Consider the following 21803-nt stretch of genomic DNA (forward strand, 5'->3'; position numbering starts at 1 on the left):
AGTATAATTTTTTTCGACCTAAGAAAAGTCTCTTTTCAAGCATTGTTTATACTGTTGTGGTTGTCAGTTGAGTTAACTGTGTATTGGGTGGCTATAATTTCAAGTGCACTTTCAGTGTGGGCTGTAATTTATCGTATGGTTGGTCTTTCTTGGAGTCACAGTCCCCGAGTTGCAGCTGGTGGCCAAAATTCGAACTAATTTTTCCAGCATAAATCGGTTCCGCATTAACAAGTTAGAATATCTACCAAGTTTCGATGCCATATCTAAATCTATATGATTTCTCTGGAATTCCCAATTAAGTGTCTGGCAGAGAGTTAATCGAACCACTTCAAGCCTATTTCTCAGCCGTTCCACTCCCGGACAGCGAGCGGAAGAAACGAACACTTAAGATCTTTCTATGTGAGCTCTGATTTATTCTATTATGATTATCACTGCTTCCCATGTACGTGGGCGCCAACAAAATATGTTCACACTCTGAGGAGAAAATTGGTCATTGAAATTTCATAACAAGATCCTGCCGCATCGAAAAACGCCTTTGTTTTAGTGATTGTGGTGTGAGATTTTTAGGGACCATTTTTGCACAAATCTTTCTCATACCTAGGTCTTCAGTTATTATTAGACGAACCGTTTCTCGATTGATGTTCAGTTCTTCTGCAATCACTTTCATGGATAATCTTCGATCAGATCGTACGAGTTCACACACCCTGGCCAAGTTGACATCCGTCCGTGAAGTTGATGGTCATCCACTGCGGTCTTCATCTTCAACATTCGTTCTACCTTCACTAAACATTTTATGCCAACGAAAAACTTGAGCTCTTGACATAACCTCCTCTCCAAAAGCCTTCTGAAGGTTACGGTAAGTTGTCGTCTCGTTTTCACCCAATTTAACGCAAAAAGAAACGGCATACCGTTGCGCAATATTATGTGGTCCCATTTCCGCGACGAGAGACATAAAAACGTGTTAACTTATTACAGCACAACTCACAACTGAGCAGTTGCATCGATGTGCCGCTTGGACTAAAAGCAGTGTATAGACCAAGGTCAAAGATATTGTGCCTACGCAAGCCTGCAGCGTTGCCACATCTTGCAAAGAAAATCAGTCTCATTACTTTATTGTTGCACCTCGTATATGAGTGGCTCAAAGACTTTTTAAATAATTGAATGCAGTACGTTCCTGGACGACTTGCGTTCTTCAGAGACTAGGGTATCGTCAGGTATGTCCAAGGGAAGTGTGATAAGACTGTTCTTTTTCTCTATACAGGGTGTTTCAGAAGTGCTAGTCAACATTCAGGGATACGACAGGAATGATCATTCGAAACAAAAAAAAAGTCAAGGAAATATGGGGTCTAAAATACATATCTTAAGAGCTTTGAGCAATTCTTGATCTTCAACACTGAAACAAATTTCTTTTACTGCAAGCTCTTTGCTTTTCATGTTTTCAGAAGTGGTATATGGACCAAAATGAGAAAAAAGGCCCAGTAAATATGTACTCTAAAATGCGTACCTTAAAAGTTATGAGTACTTGTTCATTAGAAGAGATGTGTCTAAAAGTAGCGAAGATGAACAAGTGCTCATAGATGTTAACGTATGCATTTTACAGCACATGTTTAATGGGATTTTTTTCTTGTTTTGGTCCATAATATCATTTCCCAAAATATGGAAAGAAAAGAGCTTGCAGTAGTTGTTTCACTTGTCGAACATCAAGAATTGCTCATAGCTCTTACGGTAAGCTCATGTTTACGTGACTTTCTTTGTTTCGAATTATCAGTCCTGTCATATCCCTAAATATCCGCCATCACTTCTGAAACACCCTGTATGCATAAACGATCTGACGTACAGGTTGAGCGTCAATCTACCGTTATTTGCTGATTTAGCTGTAGTATGCGGGAAAGTGTTGTTGAATGTATGAAGAGGGTTACAGGATGACTCAGAGAGAATTTCTATTTGATGTGTTGAATGTCAGCTTGCTCTAAATCTGGAAAATGTAAATTAAGGCAAATGAGTAATAAAAACAATCTTGTAATGTTGGGATACAGTCATAGTTGTGTGCTGCTTGACACAGTCACGCCGATTTAATGTCTAGGCATAACGTTGTAAAGCGACGTGAAATGGAACTAGCATATAAGGTCGATTACAGGGAAGGTAAACGGTCGGCTCCGGTTTATTGGCAGGATGATAGGAAAATGGAGCTCATCTACAAAGGAAACACTTGTTCGTTTCTTTATTGAATGCTGCTCGAGTGTTTGGGATCCCCGCTAACTCGGATTAAAGGAAGACATCGAAGCAATTCAGAGGTGTACTGCTAGATTTGCTGCAGGTAGATACGATAAACATGTGAGTATTACGGACATGGTCCACAAACGAAAATGGGAATCTCTGGAGGGAAGAAGAGGTTCGTTTCGCAAAACATTATTGTGACAGTTTAGAGAACTGTCAATGGCAACAGATCGCGGAACGATCCTGCTGCCACCAATGTACGTACATCTCGCGCAAGAAATGCCAAGGCAAGAGAAATCAGGGCTAGCACAGAATTATGTAGACACTCGTTTCTCGCTCGCTCTGTTTACGAGTATAACAGGAGAAGGACTGACCAGCGGGTCAGAAAGCATCCTCCACCATGATCCATGTGGTCGATTGCGGATTATGTATGTAGACAGAGATGAAAACTGGACTACATTTAGGTCAGTAATTCCCCTAAACTCACATTCTAATTAGTAACTTTGCATATGTAACTTACATTAGATTTCCTAATCAATTTCTTCCATTCTTATGTTTCAACCGACCGTAGCCGAAGCAATTATCTCCTAAGCACTGAGGCGTCAGACAGCTTGCTGTTAACAATGCTACACACAGTACCATGTATTGAACAACATGCGGAAGCGGCCTTTCGAACACGACCAAAGGTGCCAGAAACCGACCGTACCTTATTTAGAGCGAAATTTCATAACATGAAGACTGCTGACGCTTCTTACATTATCACACGTATCAGTTACTCTAGTTATGTATTGCCAGATCGTACCGCAAAATCATTTACGGACTTTTAATATCGTTTTCTTCTATTTCTGTTATTGCAAGCAGAAATTCTTTGGAGTACCTTCCTGTCATTCGCTACATGCTCCTTGACATTATCCTTTGTAGTAGACACAGTTATTTTTTAAGTATCGTAGCTTTTGTTCAAATGGCTCTGAGCACTATGGGACTTAACATCTGTGGTCATCAGTCCCCTAGAACTTAGAACTACTTAAACCTAACTAACCTAAGGACACCACACACATCCATGCCCGAGGCAGGATTCGAACCTGCGACCGTAGCGGTCGCGCGGTTCCGGGCCGAGCGCCTAGAACCGCTAGACCACCGCGGCCGGCTATCGTAGCTTTCCCGAGAGGTTGTTATCGAAGAGGTGATTAAAAGTTGTAGACTAATCAGTTTATATCAAAGGAGCGGGAGTTTTCATCCGTTTTACTATTAAAAATAGTTCAAAATTTGTAGCACACAACATATAGTATTCTTCGTAAAACTATAGTTTTCCCACTGCACAGCAATCTCATTACCCACATACGTTACAAGTATTTAGGAAAAAACTAGAAACTGATTGCCATTTTCACACTGACCACCCAGAATTTAATTATCCTAAATTCGTGTAACATTTTTGAGATGTTGTTGTTGCGGTCTTCAGTAAAGAGACTGGTTTGATGCAGCTCTCCACGCTACTCTATCCTGTGCAAGCTTCTTCATCTCCCAGTACTTACTGCAACCTACATCCTTCTGAATCTGTTTAGTGTACTCATCTCTTGGTCTCCCTCTAAGATTTTTACCCTCCGCGCTGCCCTCCAACACTAAATTGGTGATCCCTTGATGCCTCAGAATATGTCCTACCAACCGATCCCTTCTTCTAGTCAAGTTGTGCCACAAATTTCTCTTCTCTCCAATTCTATTCAATACCTCCTCATTAGTTATGTGATCTACCCATCGAAACTCCAGCATTCTTCTGCAGCACCACATTTCGAAAGCTTCTATCCTCTTTTTGTCTAAATTATTTATCGTCCACGTTTCACTTCCATACATGGCTACACTCCATACAAATACTTTCAGAAACGACTTTCTGACACTTAAATCAATACTCGATGTTAACAAATTCTTCTTCTTCAGAAACGCTTTCCTTGCCATTGCCACTCTACATTTTATATCCTCTCTACTTCGACCATCATCAGTTATTTTGCTCCGCAAATAGCAAAACTCTTTTACTATTTTAAGTGTCTCATTTCCTAATCTAATTCCCCCAGCATCACTCGACTTAATTCGACTACATTCCGTTATCCTCGTTTTACTTTTGTTGATGTTCATCTTATATCCCTGGTACTAAGTGCATGATGCAGTGTTACATGTACCTGCAGTAACTGCACTAATTCGTGTAATTTGGGAAAGATGTACACTGTCTCGCGCTAACGCAACTTTTTCTTTTGTTTGTGAACGTAGACGAAGCTGAGACAGAGCCTCGTGGCTTCGTGGTAATGGTGTTGACTTCGTGCCTAACGTCCGCTCAAAATACAGGTCGTTAGCAACCCAGATATCGTCCCTGATTCAGCCAAAGCCGAAAAGCAGTTTAGAGACAAATACTTTACCCCGTGACAGTAGCTTTCTATCATCGTCCTGAGGAAATACTGAAATGCATTCGCCGAAAGACGAAACGCAAGAAATGTAAATTACGCAGATGATGGCAGAGAGATTCGTTATAGTTGTGCAAGCACGTCGACATCAAGGGCTGTTCAATAAGTAATGCAACACATTTTTTCTGAAATTAGGTTGTTTTTATTTCAGAGTCCCGTACACCATATTATTCTCAACTCTTATGGGTACAAAAGCCTATTTTTCAACATAGTGCGATGGTCTTACGCCGCTGTACTGGGAGGCCGTCCGCCCCCGTTAGCTGAGTGGTCAGCGCGACAAAATGTCAATCCTAATGGCCCGGGTTCGATTCCCGGCTGGCGATCCGACTACACATGATTATAAAATTTTGACCTCTCTTTAGGTGCTGGATTACACTCTCATTATCCTCATACAGATTACGTGTTCATCTGTAGCTTGTGTCGTCAGCTCGTCAGCACGCATAAGTGAATTATTGACTTTGGTTTCCTACTCATTCTGATAAGAACACTCCTATCTTTGCATTATCAAAAAAACTCACTGTCTGACGTACCTTCATATTCATAATGAATGCTACTGCCGTTGTATCATTTTCTGTTGCTGTTGAAATAACCTCATATTAGTCTGACCAGAATATCTTTTCGTTTTCCATTTCATTTAATTGACCCCCACTAAATCTAAACAGCGCCTTTGCATTTTCCTTATCAGATTTTGTAGGTTCTACCACTTTAAAAAATCTAACATTCCACGCCCGTATTTATAGAGCGTTATGATTTCGTTGGTTATTCAAACTTTTTCTCATGGTCACTTCTCCCTCGGCGGTACCCTCTCGGAGATCTGAATGGGAGACTAATGTGGAATCTTTGGCCAATGGAGAGGTCGTCACGAAACTTTTTCAATTACGGGCGACATATTCGTGGAGCGACATTATGTGTTTTTAATGCAGTGGTTTCATTGCCTTCTGCATTCTCATGCCGTTGTTCGTTGCTTTTTCTTTCTCTTTTTGGGGACAGTTTCCCATCACAAGGGGAAGAGGGTATCCCGAGCCTCTTTCCTCACCTCTGCTGCCTCTTTAACGAGGATGTTGGCAGAACGATGGTGATTCACGCTTTAAGTCTTCGGCCGCCATTCTGATGATTTTTATTCAGAATTCAAGCAGTGGCTGGGCTCGAACCCAGGACAATTGTGATTGCTAGCCAAACACATTACCCCCTTTTTTTAGGCGAACGTCACGTGACACCCGTTCAAGTTCATATTAGATCCTTTCATCCACGTTTTTATTACAGAGAGTAGGCAGCCTCCTGACCGGACACACGGAGCTACTACATTGCCGGCTCCCTTAGACCACGGTGGCTAAGCATTATTGCTTTTCTGTTCATACAGGCCAGGAATACGTACGCGTATCGATTGTCACGGTCAAAGCGCCGCGAGCTCTGTGACAGTGAAGTTAGTTACTCTCGTATTTGTTGGTTGAAAGGTAGCGGTTGAGCGAGTCACCTTCGCCGCGGGCCGACCCTTAACAATAGCCGTAATTGCACTGACTAGCGAGAGGGCGTATTGTTGTTATGAGTGGTGATACAAGGAAAACTGTATGAGTGGATATTACCATGGTGTTAGCGTCTATCGCGCTGATCAATCTGTATTCCAGTGTATTTTGATGGCAGTATTAGATATAGCTGTGTTATCAGAGTGCTTTGTGTCGATTAGTATTTCATTTTGATTATGCTTTACCACGCAGATAATAAAGAATTGCATCTTTTTCGCTTATTCATGTTAGGCAGTGGTCTATAATATAAAGAAAATTAGTTAATTATACGTACATATTTTGGTAGGAGATGTGTCATGCCAGTTTCTCTAAATTATTTGTTTACAAATATTCATCATCTTCTTCTTCTTTTTCTAGTGCCTTTGTCCCACAGTTTTCGCAAGGTCGGTATGATTTCGGCCAGATTTGGCGTGGTTTATTGAAGGGGTGGCGGATGCCCTACCTACCGCCCCCCCCCCCCATTCCTCTCCTCCACCCTCCTGGGAGGAAAACAGTGTACCTCAGCTGTCTGCGTCTAGAGTAAACCATGATATAGTGCGAACGTGTTTCAAAAGTCCGTGAGTCATGTAACTGAGGTGGGACGTGGGAAACCGGAAATTTGTGGTAAGATCTTACGGGACCAAACTGTTGAGGTCATCGGTCCCTAAGCTTACACACAACTTAATCTAACTTACGCTAAGGACAACACACACACATCCATGCCCGAGGGAGAACTCGAACCTCCGACGGAGAAAGCCATGGGAACCGTGACAAGACGTCTTAGAACGTGCGGCTACCTCGCGCGGCGCGGGGGACCGGACTGGTATTCACCTAGTGGGATGTGGAAAACCGCCTAAAAACCACATCCAGGCTGGCCAGCACACCAGGTGCGCCAGGCGGATTCGATCCGGGGCTGGCGCGCCTACCCGAGTCCAGGAAGCAGCGCATTAGCTCTCTCGGCTAACCTGGCGGGTGTTTACAAATATTTATCTTATCAATATTAATTATTTTTACTCGTATCGAGATTAAACGTCATTAATCTCTTAAGCGAATGGACGCATTTCTCTTATTTAACTTAAAAAGAGAATTCTTTTTTATGTTAAAATTCAACTGTGACTTTGACTGCAATGGAATCTCATTCCACCTCAACATTAGTACGCAGCCCTGGAATAACACCGCACGGTTAGCGATGCGGTCTGAAGCGCTTTGCCACGGTTCGCGCGGTTCGTCCGTCGGAGATTCGAGTCCTCCCTACGGCATAGGTGTATGTGTTGTCCTTAGCGTAAGTTAGTTTAAGTTAGACTAAGTAGTGTGTAAGCATAGGGAGCAATGACCTCAGCAGTTTGGTCCCATAGGAACTTCGCACAAATTTTCCCTGGAATACCGCTATAACATGTCCGTTTCCGAGTCGATGGTCTTTATTGATTTGCCATAGATACAAACCAACTTTACGCTGCTTTCTTCCTTTAATTAACGCCGCTAGTAAACCATTTTGAATGTTAAAAGACAGACTGCGGGGTAAAGCGGTTGGTTGTAACGCCACTTTGTCTTGAACTACACATCACTGTACTGTTTGTTTCTACTACTACTAATACTACGACGAGTCAAATGGATACCTCAGAAATGTAATTAAAAATCGACATTTGGCGCCATTGTTCTGTAAGTTGACAGTACTGTTATTACCAGTGAAGTAAGAATGCCCTACAGGCGGTGACTAGTGATGGGATAAAGAACTGTCTTCAGCAACTGATCGATTGACCAGTCGAGTTTTTTGTTCAGCCGGTTCTTTCTGTTGAATGAAACGATCGAATGAAACTAGTGAGCCGCCACGTCACTCTCCAGGTTTGAATTTTTTCATTTAATGTGAGACAGCCGATTGACACAAGTGTCAATCGGTTACGTCAGTTAATTAATGTGAATGTTTTCCATTCTGTTCACTCTTTTCTGTGGGAATGGGCGCGTGACGTCGGCCCAGTAGCCGGTCTCGTGCTGCTATCAGGGCCAGGGTTACAGCCGACGCGAGGAGGTGGCGCCGTGGCCGATGTGAGCGCAGTGCTGCCGGGACCTGCGTTAGTGCTCAGTAGCTACCTCCTCCAGTCGTCTGCCACCCTGGCCTTGCCAGCAGCAGGACGTCGACATGAACATGAAAACAGTCGCAAAAATCTAGCAACGTTCTCCCTTATTCTTCACATACCCCTAAGAGAACTTTTGTGCTTGCTCATCTTTATTCTCCGAACCTTCAGTACATAATTAAATAATGATCGATTTAAACTCTGGCGTGCGCACTGGGATATTTTCACGTAGACCTGAGTGGTGGGGCTACTCTCTGGGGGTACGTGTACCCTTGTTTGAAATGTATATACCATTGCTTTTACTTCACCTAATGAAAGTACTACAGACTGGTTTCACTCGGATGCATAGTTGGATAACTGAGTCAACTAAACCACTAAATACTGGTTTCAATTGATGAACGAATGGAATACGTGCTTCAGCAGACAGAAAAACTAAAGACTGGTGTCACTGGAAAAGAAAGGATGAATAACTCAGTCAGTACCCAAAACACCACCAGATATTGTCGACCTTTTCATTCGGCTGTCCTCAGAGACGGGTTTCACGCGAAAGAAATGAATGAATAATAAATAATTCAACTGATCCCTAAAACTAAAACGACAGATTCGATTATTTCCATTTCGTTGCTCTCATAGACTGAATTCACTCAAAAGAATGAATGAATAATTCAACTGATACGTAAGACTACAACGGAATGAGTCGATTGTTTTCCAGTAACTGACAATCAGTTGTTTTCAAATAAATGGTTCAAATGGCTCTGAGCACTATGGGGCTAAACTGCTGAGGTCATCAGTCCCCTAGAACTTAGAACTACTTAAACCTAAGGACGTTATACACATCCATGCCCGAGGCAGGATTCGAACCTGCGACCGTAGCGGTCGCGCGGTTCCAGACTTAGCACCTAGAACCGCTCGGCCACACGGACGGCAGTTGTTTTCATTTGGTTGTTCCCATCAGTAGCGGCAGCACACTATAGGCAAGCGAAACGCGGCCAGTTGGTAATGGCAGCACCACTTGTGAAATGTACCAAAGAAGAACCGCGTTCTGTCGTACGTCTTCTGAGCAATGAAGGCGCGAAACCTAATGATATCCATCGGCGAAAAAAAGGTCCAGTATGGTGATGAATGTCTACCACTGCAGCAGTTGCATGTGTGGAGCAGAAAGTTTGGAAGTGGTGTGACTTCTGTGACAAACGCTCAAGACCAATTCAGGCACATCGCATTATGACAGCAGAGTCTGCTCAAAAGTTGAAGACATTGTGTTGGAAAATCGCCACGCGGCGATGGATGAAACGGACGCTGGACGTTAGTCATGTCTCGTACACGACCAAAAGAATATATATTTTTCCTAGGGAGATCCGTGCATGTCCTGCACTAGAGGTAATTGTAACACTACAACACAGTACCTCACGTAGTTTGCAGTCACTTGATTCTATGACTTTAAAACAATATTTTCTAATTGTATGTATTTGTGAGTTTTGTCAATAATTATTGTGTGTTCAAATGTGTGTGAAATCTTATGGGACTTAACTGCTAAGGTCATCAGTCCCTAAACTTACACACTACTTAACTTAAATTATCCTAAGGACAAACACACTCACCCATGCCCGAGGGAGGACTCGAACCTCCGCCGGGACGAGCCGCACAGTCCATGACTGAAGCGCCTAGACCGCTCGGCTAATCTCGCGCGGCAATAATTATTGTTTATGAAAATGTAGTATGATGTTAGCAAGTTTTGTCAAAGCTTTGTATTTTCACGCTGGCAGTGTCAGGGAAATTCATACAGTACGGAGCGCAAAGAATATCTTTTAATGTAGCAATAAAATCGTTGCCGTGACTGCCCGCAGTCGTGGTACTGGAGGTAAAGAAGAGAGTTGCGAATCATCTGAAGTGGGATACAGACGTGAAATGTTGGCGCATTAAAGCCGGATGGAAATTGTTCTACAGTTGGTTTTGTAATATGCGGCAAGGCAAGCACGTGTATGGGGCAAGGTACATGGCTATAAGAAGTAGTGGTAATTAAGGAAGATTACTGTCTGCCCAAGGCTACTCATTCTGCTCGCTAACCAAGAAGGACCCGTTGCCAATAATGGCTACTGTAAAAAGCATTGCATCGCACCATAAGCTATTCACTATGAGAGCTCAGGCCATTATTTTGTAGTTGTTTACAAGGCCCGCCAGCGTATTAGTTTATTCTTTTGGACGTTATAATATTGTTTAGTCAGATCATAAACTTTGTGAGTGAAGCTGATCGACCCAAGTCATTAACCATCAGCTGGGTCCCAGTCTATCACCAAACCTACCGAGAAAGTCACAAGTGAAAGAAATAATTTAAAGATGATAAAACCAATTAATTATGAAGTTAACTTTCATTGGCATAATTGTTGGAATCAGAGACAGCAGTAATTACAGTTCTTCATAAAGTGTTGCACCACTACTGCAAGCAATTTGCCAACCCAAACGTTATTTAAAAGCAATTTATATTTCAATGACAAAAGTGTCGATGCTATTTCAGCCAAAGTAATTTTATGAATTTATGTTGTGTTTTACAAAAAAATTCATGTGCTTCTATCCTCGTAATATGGCAGTGCTAAATGGTTGTTGCTATAAATGAAACCATTTACGATCTTAATTTGAAAGGTACAATTAAGAAAAAGTAATTTGTTCTGGTCACGTTCTAGTAAATTTTCAGATAGGCAACGTTACCGTGAGTTACATAATTCAGTACAATTTACATAAAATGTTGCTGGTCATTACCTATTATTGGCGTTCGTAATTATAAATAACATTTGTATCCCAAATTAATATCGTCGATGTTACACGTGCCTTCAACATCCAAGCTCGCGCGAGTGCATTCTGTTCAGTTGCTGCATTATTATTCCCTTCCAGCTATTACGCATACATGATTTCAAAGTGATGTCAGTCATTAAGCAAATTTAACTTTTGCTGTTTTTGAGCTGGCAACCGTAATTATTATGCAATCTAAATTTAATCACCCATTTTAATTATACAAAATTATTGCTATTGACAGTGAGTATTTTTATATTTCGATCGTTGTACTTAACAAAACCCCGTACAGTAACGATCAAAATATAACTACCTGTATTTTTTAGTTAAACATTGTTTTTCGGAATTGATGTCTTCTTTCCATTAACTGTGGAGCACTAGGTACACATCTCACAAAACGTTTTATACATCGGAGAGTGTAGGTGTGTTAACAGATGTGTTGAACGACAGGCAGAACTATATCGAAAAATGACATACATGTGTTCAACTTTTGTTCAATTCAAAAAATGAAGGATTTCATTTAACTCCCCCTCCCTCCAGAAAAATGTAGACACTTTTAGACAGTAACTATTTTTGTGACAAAATGATTGCAATTTTGCGTGGTAACGTAGTCCATTGTTTTCTCAACAGATCTCGGGAAACGATTTCCAGCAGATGACAATGTAGCAATGAGTGAAGAAAGCTTGTCGCTTGAGCAATGCAAGACCTTATTGAAGTGGTACTGGAAGTACGAAAACATGTTGGAGGTACAACAGCAATGGCGTAATGTGTACGGAAGTCAGCCACCAACTTGTACAACAATTTATCGTAGTCGGGGTAAATTTTAAGCTAACGGTACTGTTCAGGACGTGCATAAGGAAAGGTCTGTCCGACCAAGAACATCAAGTCTAGCTTCCAGCGCTGCTGAGTTGTAACAATATCTAGGTCACATCAAAAATCTGTGAAGCAGGGTGCACGTGATTGCAGGGTAAGCCGATCAAGCGTACGAAAAATTCTGAAGGTTGCACGCTGTGAACGAGGACAACCCAGATTGAAGGGTACAATACTGCGAGTGGTTTGGAGGTATGCTTCGGGAGGGGGAACTGTTTTCAGGAATGGTTATCTGGTCTGACGAGGCACAGTTCAGACAGAACGGTACTGTAAACAGCCACAGCTGCGTGTACTGGGCTCCTGAAGACCTTCACGTTCAGATGACAAACATGTTAATCTACTCGGTGTGGGCCGGCCGGAGTGGCCAAGCGGTTCTAGGCGCTACAATCCGGAACCGCGCGACACTACGGTCGCAGGTTCGAATCCTGCCTCGGGCATGGATGTGTGTGATGTCCTTAGGTTAGTTAGGTTTAAGTAGTTCTAAGTTCTAGGGGACTTGACCTCAGCAGTTGAGTCCCATAGTGCTCAGAGCCATTTGAACCATTTGAATCTACTGGGTGTTAATGTGTGGTGTGGTCAGTCATTGGACTGTTTGATTGGCCCATTCTTCTTTGGAGGTACTGTAACTCGTGAGATGTGTGAGTTAACGAGCATTTCGCTCTCATTTAAGTATATGGCCGAAAGAGTCAGCCTTCAGGAATTGTGAAACGAACTCTGTCGTCCAGGACCGGATGCCACATAGAGCGCAGATTCACCACGAGATGAGGAAACTCACAGGCGCCTATTCTCTATTGAGGCCCAAGCGCTGTAGTGTGCGAGTGAGACAGATGAGAACCTACGTCTTAGGGAAACCCAGTAGAAATCTTTTGTGGCCGAGGAGACGTAGCAGTGTTAAATATGGCGGACCTAAGATCGACTATAAAGGGAAACATTTATGGAAACTATTTAATTCTGTAGTAATGCAGGAAATCAAGCCACAATAATTTTAATCTGCCATCCTCCATAAATTTTCATGGCGATCCCAATAAAACTTGAATATTGATCATATCTATAATAGTTTAGGATTTACTGTTAAAGTGAAATTAACGAGTTTTGTAGCAAAGACCTGAATGAAAAAATCTAAACACTTTGGTCGATCTTAACGATCGACATTTCATTTAGAAGCGTATCATTAAAATGCGAAAGCGGACACTGCTGATCTAGACACCAAAGGGAACAGTTCGGATTGAGACGCGAAAGCGGGCAGTCGGTCTTTAGGCAGCTAGGAAGTGAAATGACTTAGAAAATGTCGCGTTGTGTGGTATCGAGGGACTTAGTCTCTGAGCGGTGAGCAGCCGCGCGCCTGGGGTGAACTCTTAACTTTTCGTGTAAATATCGAGGTGGAGTATTGTGTTTCGCGATGAGATTGTGAATGATCGAACTGTGTCAAATGGATATGCGCTCGAGAGTAACAGTAATTCTAAACACGACCACTTTCGCTATTACTTTCCTTTCTGAATAAACATTATTCTAACCAAATCGCAAATGTATGACCTACATCGTTTATGGGTCGTTAATTTTGTTCCTGGTATTATTATTACTGTTATTGTATGTTACAGTAACTTTGTATTTCGCAAACTTGCCATCAGCCAGACAATTTAACCAATGGGTCACAAGTGTCTAATGTAGGACGTGTAATGCAACACGTGCGGTTCAACCCCTAGACGAGTTTGAGCCAAGACATTTCGACGAAGAGGAATCGCATGTGAGCCCGAACATCTTTGGGATGTTAGCTCGCAGATGGATCTTCATATGCTGCAAACATCGATTTTTACCAGCCATCCGAGAGGTGTTAGAAAATGTAAGATTTTACCTACAAGATGACACTCCGCCTCACTACCATAGAGATGTAAGAACCTACATGGATGGAAATCTATCTGGACGATGGATAGATCGAAGAGGAGCTGGTAAGTACCCACTACCATCTCCAGACCTTACTCCTCTTAACTCCTAGCTATGGAGGACCTTGAAAAATGAAACTAACACCAGAAAATAGCTACACTGAAAGAGCTACGAGAAACCATCGAGACATCTGTGGCTGTGATACCGGTAGCACTGACAGCCACGGTTCGGTTAATAGTTCACCGGCATCGTCGTTGTTTGGTTGCTAATGGGGGTAACATTGTACACACAAAATAATGTTCCCCCGTGCAAGAATTGTAACGGTTTGTCATTTTGTTCCACTAATACTGACTATCAGAAAGTGTCTACATTTTTATGGACCCCTCTGTATGCTGTAACATCTCCTGCCAAAACACACATTATATGTGGTAAAAAAAGAGAGAAAAGAATAATTGAACTGGATGATTGTAATTGCGTGGACAATGATTGTGTGAACTTTATTTAATAAAGAGACTCCATTATGTGTCACGCTTTATACTTGTATAGAATTATGTACCGAGTTTTTTTAAAGATAATATCAGTGTTGTCGAGTACTGAAACCGACACAGACGATACTTATTCAATATCAAACAAAGATGAGAATATGTCACAGTGAGTATATATAGTAGTGACCGAGCACTAATTTCTCTGTCGTATTTTCGGAGTTACGTGAGTAGCAAGAGCCTGTGTCGCTATATTGTATGCTTGTGTAGCATTCTTTTGTGAAGATTGAGAGAAGGACGCCAATAGGTACTGATTTGTAAAGGTGTGTAAGAATTTAATCTTTTTAAATGTTTTGAATAGAGTTACTTAGTGAAAACTTGCATAATGATTTGTAATAAGCTTGCCTGGTATTTTATCCCATCCTTTTAAGACTTTTCAGCTATTTAAATATTATTCGTGGTGCAGAGCTGCGCTCCGAACGAACGAGCCTCTGCCGCGGCGCATTCAAACTGCGTTAAATGAAACCAGTCATACCGCAAAGAAACGGACAAGTAATAGTGAACTAAAATTATTTCTTTCAGATTTCGGGATTGCAGAGCAGAGCAGCAGATTTTATGATGTGTTTTACAGGTGGACGCGGGCTGCGAATGATAAATTATTAACAGTGCAAAAAGATAATTTACCTTCATGACATAAAAGAAATCTTGCTGTGCGTAGTTCTAGTATGCCAAACATTTTTTCTCTGATAATAGCCTCATGTTCTCGTGTTAGCCCTGCTACTTATTGGTGTTTCAATGTTAACAAAAATCCACTGCAAAATTTTGATGTTGAACAAATATTGTGTACTGTAACATCAGTATTGATAACGACATAATTTTCAGTAACCTTTTCAATAATTGTAAATTAAGGAAGATACGTTAAACTTTATAGCGAGTTGCAGTAACAAAACAATGTTCCTTTTATAGAAAGCCAGATCCAAAATAATAAGAAAATAATATATTTTGTTTTGTTGAAAATTAATGATCCAAAGACAGTCACAGCACAGCATCCCTAAAAAGTATTTCAGGGTTCTTTTCATAGCAATATACAGGGTGTTACAAAAAGGTACGGCAAAAATTTCAGGAAACATTCCTCACACACAAAGAAAGAAAATATGTTATGTGGACACGTGTCCGGAAACGCTTACTTTCCATGTTAGAGCTCATTTTATTACTTCTCTTCAAATGACATTAATCATGGAATGGAAACACACAGCAACAGAACGTACCAGCATGACTTCAAACACTTTGTTACAGGAAATGTTCAAAATGTCCTCCGTTAGCAAGGATACATGCATCCACCCTCCGTCGCATGGAATCCCTGATGCGCTGATGCAGCCCTGGGGAATGGCGTATTGTATCACAGCCGTCCACAATACGAGCACGAAGAGTCTCTACATTTGGTACCGGGGTTGCGCAGACAAGAGCTTTCAAATGCCCCCATAAATAAAAGTCAAGAGGGTTGAGGTCAGGAGAGCGTGGAGGCCATGGAATTGGTCCGCCTCTACCAATCCATCGGTCACCGAATCTGTTGTTGAGAAGCGTACGAACACTTCGACTGAAATGTGCAGGAGCTCCATCGTGCACGAACCACATGTTGTGTCGTACTTGTAAAGGCACATGTTCTAGCAGCACAGGTAGAGTATCCCGTATGAAATCGTGATAACTTGCTCCATTGAGCGTAGGTGGAAGAACATGGGGCCCAATCAAGACATCACCAACAATGGATGCCCAAACGTTCACAGGAAATCTGTGTTGATGAGGTGATTGCACAATTGCGTGCGGATTCTCGTCAGCCCACACATGTTGGTTGTGAAAATTTACAATTTGATCACGTTGGAATGAAGCCTCATCCGTAAAGAGAACATATGCACTAAAATGAGGATTGACACATTGTCGGATGAACCATTCGCAGAAGTGTACCCGTGGAGGCAAATCAGCTGCTGATAGTGCCTGCACACGCTGTACATGGTACGGAAACAACTGGTTCTCCCGTAGCACTCTCCATACAGTGACGTGGTCAACGTTACCTTGTACAGCAGCAACTTCTCTGACGCTGACATTAGGGTTATCGTCAACTGCACGAAGAATAGCCTCGTCCATTGCAGGTATCCTCGTCGTTCTAGGTCTTCCCCAGTCGCGAGTCATAGGCCGTAATGTTCCGTGCTCCCTAAGACGCCGATCAATTGTTTCGAACGTCTTCCTGACGGGACACCTTCGTTCTGGAAATCAGTCTCGATACAAACGTACTGCGCCACGGCTATTGCCCCGTGCTAATCCATACATCAAATGGGCATCTGCCAACTCCGCATTTGTAAACATTGCACTGACTGCAAAACCACGTTCGTGATGAACACTAACCTGTCGATGCTACGTACTGATGTGCTCGATGCTAGTACTGTAGAGCAATGAGTCGTATGTCAACACAAGCACCGAACTCAACATTACCTTCCTTCAATTGGGCCAACTGGCGGTGAATCGAAGAAGTACTGTACATACTGACGAAACTAAAATGAGCTCTAACATGGAAATTAAGCGTTTCCGGACACATGTCCGCATAACATCTATTCTCTATTTGTGTGTGAGGAATGTTTCCTGAAAGTTTGGCCGTACCTTTTTGTAACACCCTGTATGTTATGTCGTCCATTTATCGATATATTAGTTGTTACGTGAGCAATAACAAAGCAGACAGCGAAAATGTGTTTGCCCAGTTTACATCTCTCAGTAGAGCGTGTGAAAGCAGGCGGCAGCGCTGAGTGGTATGTGTGGAGACGCACCCGTTCCTCGGCGGTGGCGGCCAGCGCCGTCTCGCCGTGCAGGGCCCCCAGCGACGGCCGCTTCATGCCCCACTGGCGGTAGTTGTCGAGGCGGGGCAGCGCCTCCAGCGTCAGCTGCTGCAGCGACGAGCGGCGGCGCGGCTCCGTCACCAGGCACGTCGTCGACGTCGCCGTGAACACGTCCGTCGCGCCGCCCCCGCCGCCCACGCTGGCTTTGCCCTCCTCCATGCCTTCCACTCTGCGCACGCTGAACCGGTTCTCCATTCTGAAACACCGACACGTCTCAATGCATTCATTTGTCTTCAGTGGAACGCTGGGTGTAAATCTAAAGTGCTCAAAGCTGCGACGTTGAGAATCCAGCAAAAAGTCTGTTCCCTGTTATATGGAAGCTTCCAGGCCATTAACCTTATTTAAATACTAGCTAAGTACCCGGCGTTGCCCAGGTATGTACACTACGTCTACATCTACATCATTACTCTGTAATTCACATTTAAGTGCTTGGCAGAGGGTTCATCGAACCACAATCATACTATCTCTCTACCATTCCACTCCCGAACAGCGCGCGGGAAAAACGTCCACCTAAACCTTTCTGTTCGAGCTCTGATTTCTCTTATTTTATTTTGATGATCATTCCTACCTATGTAGGTTGGGCTCAACAAAATATTTTCGCATTCGGAAGAGAAAGTTGGTGACTGAAATTTCGTAAATAGATCTCGCCGCGACGAAAAACGTCTTTGCTTTAATGACTTCCATCCCAACTCGCGTATCATATCTGCCACACTCTCTCGCCTATTACGTGATAATACAAAACGAGCTGCCCTTTTTTGCACCCTTTCGATGTCCTCCGTCAATCCTACCTGGTAAGGATCCCACACCGCGCAGCAATATTCTAGCAGAGGACGAACGAGTGTAGTGTAAGCTGTGTCTTTAGTGCACTTGTTGCATCTTCTTAGTGTCCTGCCAATGAAACGCAACCTTTGGCTCGCCTTCCCCACAATATTATCTATGTGGTCTTTCCAACTGAAATTGTTCGTAATTTTAACACCCAGGTACTTAGTTGAATTGACAGCCTTGAGAATTGTACTATTTATCGAGTAATCGAATTCCAACGGATTTCTTTTGGAACTCATGTGGATCACCTCACACTTTTCGTTATTTAGCGTCAACTGCCACCTGGCACACCATACAGCAATCTTTTCTAAATCGCTTTCCATCTGATGCTGGTCTTCGGATGACCTTACTAAACGGTAAATTACAGCATCATCTGCGAACAACCTAAGAGAACTGCTCAGATTGTCACCTAGGTCATTTATATACACTCCTGGAAATTGAAATAAGAACACCGTGAATTCATTGTCCCAGGAAGGGGAAACTTTATTGACGCATTCCTGGGGTCAGATACATCACATGATCGCACTGACAGAACCACAGGCACATAGACACAGGCAACAGAGCATGCACAATGTCGGCACTAGTACAGTGTATATCCACCTTTCGCAGCAATGCAGGCTGCTATTCTCCCATGGAGACGATCGTAGAGATGCTGGATGTAGTCCTGTGGAACGGCTTGCCATGCCATTTCCATCTGGCGCCTCAGTTGGACCAGCGTTCGTGCTGGACGTGCAGACCGCGTGAGACGACGCTTCATCCAGTCCCAAACATGCTCAATTGGGGACAGATCCGGAGATCTTGCTGGCCAGGGTAGTTGACTTACACCTTCTAGAGCATGTTGGGTGGCACGGGATACATGCGGACGTGCATTGTCCTGTGGAACAGCAAGTTCCCTTGCCGGTGTAGGAATGGTAGAACGATGGGTTCGATGACGGTTTGGATGTACCGTGCACTATTCAGTGTCCCCTCGACGATCACCAGCGGTGTACGGCCAGTGTAGGAGATCGCTCCCCACACCATGATGCCGGGTGTTGGCCCTGTGTGCCTCGGTCGTATGCAGTCCTGATTGTGGCGCTCACCTGCACGGCGCCAAACACGCATACGACCATCATTGGCACCAAGGCAGAAGCGACTCTCATCGCTGAAGACGACACGTCTCCATTCGTCCCTCCATTCACGCCTGTCGCGACACCACTGGAGGCGGGCTGCACGATGTTGGGGCGTGAGCGGAAGACGGCCTAACGGTGTGCGGGACCGTAGCCCAGCTTCATGGAGACGGTTGCGAATGGTCCTCGCCGATACCCCAGGAGCAACAGTGTCCCTAATTTGCTGGGAAGTGGCGGTGCGGTCCCCTACGGCACTGCGTAGGATCCTACGGTCTTGGCGTACATCCGTGCGTCGCTGCGGTTCGGTCCCAGGTCGACGGGCACGTGCACCTTCCGCCGACCACTGGCGACAACATCGATGTACTGTGGAGACCTCACGCCCCACGTGTTGAGCAATTCGGCGGTACGTCCACCCGGCCTCCCGCATGCCCACTATACGCCCTCGCTCAAAGTCCGTCAACTGCACATACGGTTCACGTCCACGCTGTCGCGGCATGCTACCAGTGTTAATGACTGCGATGGAGCTCCGTATGCCACGGCAAACTGGCTGACACTGACGGCGGCGGTGAACAAATGCTGCGCAGCTAGCGCCATTCGACGGCCAACACCGCGGTTCCTGGTGTGTCCGCTGTGCCGTGCGTGTGATCATTGCTTGTACAGCCCTCTCGCAGTGTCCGGAGCAAGTATGGTGGGTCTGACACACCGGTGTCAATGTGTTCTTTTTTCCATTTCCAGGAGTGTAGATCTGGAACAGCAGAGGTCTCAGGACGCTTCCCTGGGGAACACCTGATATCACTTCAGTTTTACTCGATGATTTGCCGTCTAACTACGAACTGCGACCTTCCTGACAGGAAATCACGAATCCAGTCGCACAACTGAGACGATACCCCATAGGCCCGCAGCTTGATTAGAAGTCGCTAGTGAGGAACGGTGTCAAAAGCTTTCCGGAAATCTAGAAATACGGAATCAACTTGAGAGATCTCCTGTCGATAGCGGCCATTACTTCGTGCGAATAAAGAGATAACTTCGGATTTCCGACACTTCATAGCACCTCGCCATACCCACACCCTGGCATCGGATCGCCACAAACGATGTTTTCCGAAACCATGCTGATTACGTATCAATAGATCGTTCCCTTCGAGGTGATTCATAATGTTTGAATACAGCATATACTCCAAAACCCTACTGCAAACCGACGTCAATGATATACGTCTGTAGTTCGATGGATTACTCCTACTACCTTTCTTAAACACTGGTGCGACCTGCGCAATTTTACAATCTGTAGGTACAGATCTGTCGGCGAGCGAGCAGTTGTATATGATTGCTAACTAGGGAGCTATTGTATCAGCGTAATCTGAAAGGAACCTAATCGGTATACAATCTGGGCCTGAAGGCTTGCCCGTATCAAGACTATGTGATCTGAAGTATCCGGACACCCCCCAAAACATACCTCTTCATATTGGGTGCATTGTTCTGCCACCTACTGCCAGGTACTCCGTATCAGCGACCTCAGTAGTCATTAGACATCGTGAGAGAGCAGAATGGGGAGCTCCGCGGAACTCACGGACTCCGAATGTGGTCATACGTCTGTACGTGAGATTTCCATGCTCCTAAACATCCCTAGGTCTACTGTTTCCGATGTGATAGTGAAGTGGAAACGTGAAGGGACACGTATAGCACAACAGAGTACAGGCCGACCACGTCTGTTCACTGACAGATTCCTCCGACAGTTGAAGAGGGTCGTAATGTGTAATAGGCAAACATCAGTCCAGACCATCACAAAGTAATTCCAAACTGCACTATGACAGTTAGGCGGGAGGTGAGAAAACTTGGATTTCATGGTCGAGAGGCTGCTCATAAGCCACACATCACTCCGGTAAATGCCAAACGACACCTCGCTTGGTGTAAGGAGCGTTAACACTGCATCATTGAACAGTGGAAAAACGTTATGTGGAGTGACGAATCACGGTACACAATGTGGCGATCCGATGCCAGGGTGTGGGTATGGCGAGGTGCTATGAAGTGTCGGAAAGCCGAAGTTATCTCAACAGAACTAATGGAACGGCTCCTGTAGAGACGTTTTAAGGGTCTGGAACTTACGATCAGTGCCCTAAACGACGCATATGGCCTTCTTAGGCAAGCGATCATAAGTGTTTACAAGTCCTTGATCTAGAGAGACGGTATAGCAAAGCTGTTTGTGGGAACGCAGGTACTTTTTTTTGCAGTGTGTGTAACCTTTCTGGTTTGCACAAGGATGTGCTTCTCCGGCAAACAGGAGCATTACGGAAGTCCCCTCTAGATTCGCTGTTAATTTGTTAATTTTTGCTGGGCTCTACCGACAGATATCTCCGTAATATATATATATATATATATATATATATATATATATATATATATATATATATATATATATATAATAGCGTCATACAGGACGCCTGAAGGCAGTGTCTACAATGTTTCTACAAAATATAGAAAAAGCAATGAATTGCAAAACTGGGTTTGGTTGAGTGGCAGTGGGAATGAGATAAATGATACGATTCGACGTATTTACAACATCTTAACGAAGCAGGAAAGCACCTGAGGGTGCATGATGTTGAACACCGTGTTATTCAAGTTTCATCAAAACGTATACCATAAACAAGCGTGTTGTATTGATGCATATCAATGCGTGTAAACTGGTTACGGTAGATAAATCCGTCAGCTGTCCGTAATATGAATAGAAAAGGCAGCTG

General features: G+C 43.7%; 1 protein-coding gene across 1 annotated transcript in view; it reads right to left on the reverse strand.

Moving 5' to 3' along the window:
* The window catches only part of LOC126413030 (bumetanide-sensitive sodium-(potassium)-chloride cotransporter), a 220368-nt gene extending 203030 nt beyond the window's left edge, over positions 1 to 17338 (reverse strand). Inside the window, exon 1 of the mRNA XM_050082924.1 lies at positions 17075 to 17338. Coding sequence (XP_049938881.1) covers positions 17075 to 17338 — 264 coding nt within the window. The remainder of the gene's footprint in view (positions 1 to 17074) is intronic.
* Between the last annotated feature and the right edge of the window lie 4465 nt (positions 17339 to 21803).

Source organism: Schistocerca serialis, chromosome 7 (assembly GCF_023864345.2).
Source record: "Schistocerca serialis cubense isolate TAMUIC-IGC-003099 chromosome 7, iqSchSeri2.2, whole genome shotgun sequence".
NCBI lineage: Eukaryota > Metazoa > Arthropoda > Insecta > Orthoptera > Acrididae > Schistocerca > Schistocerca serialis.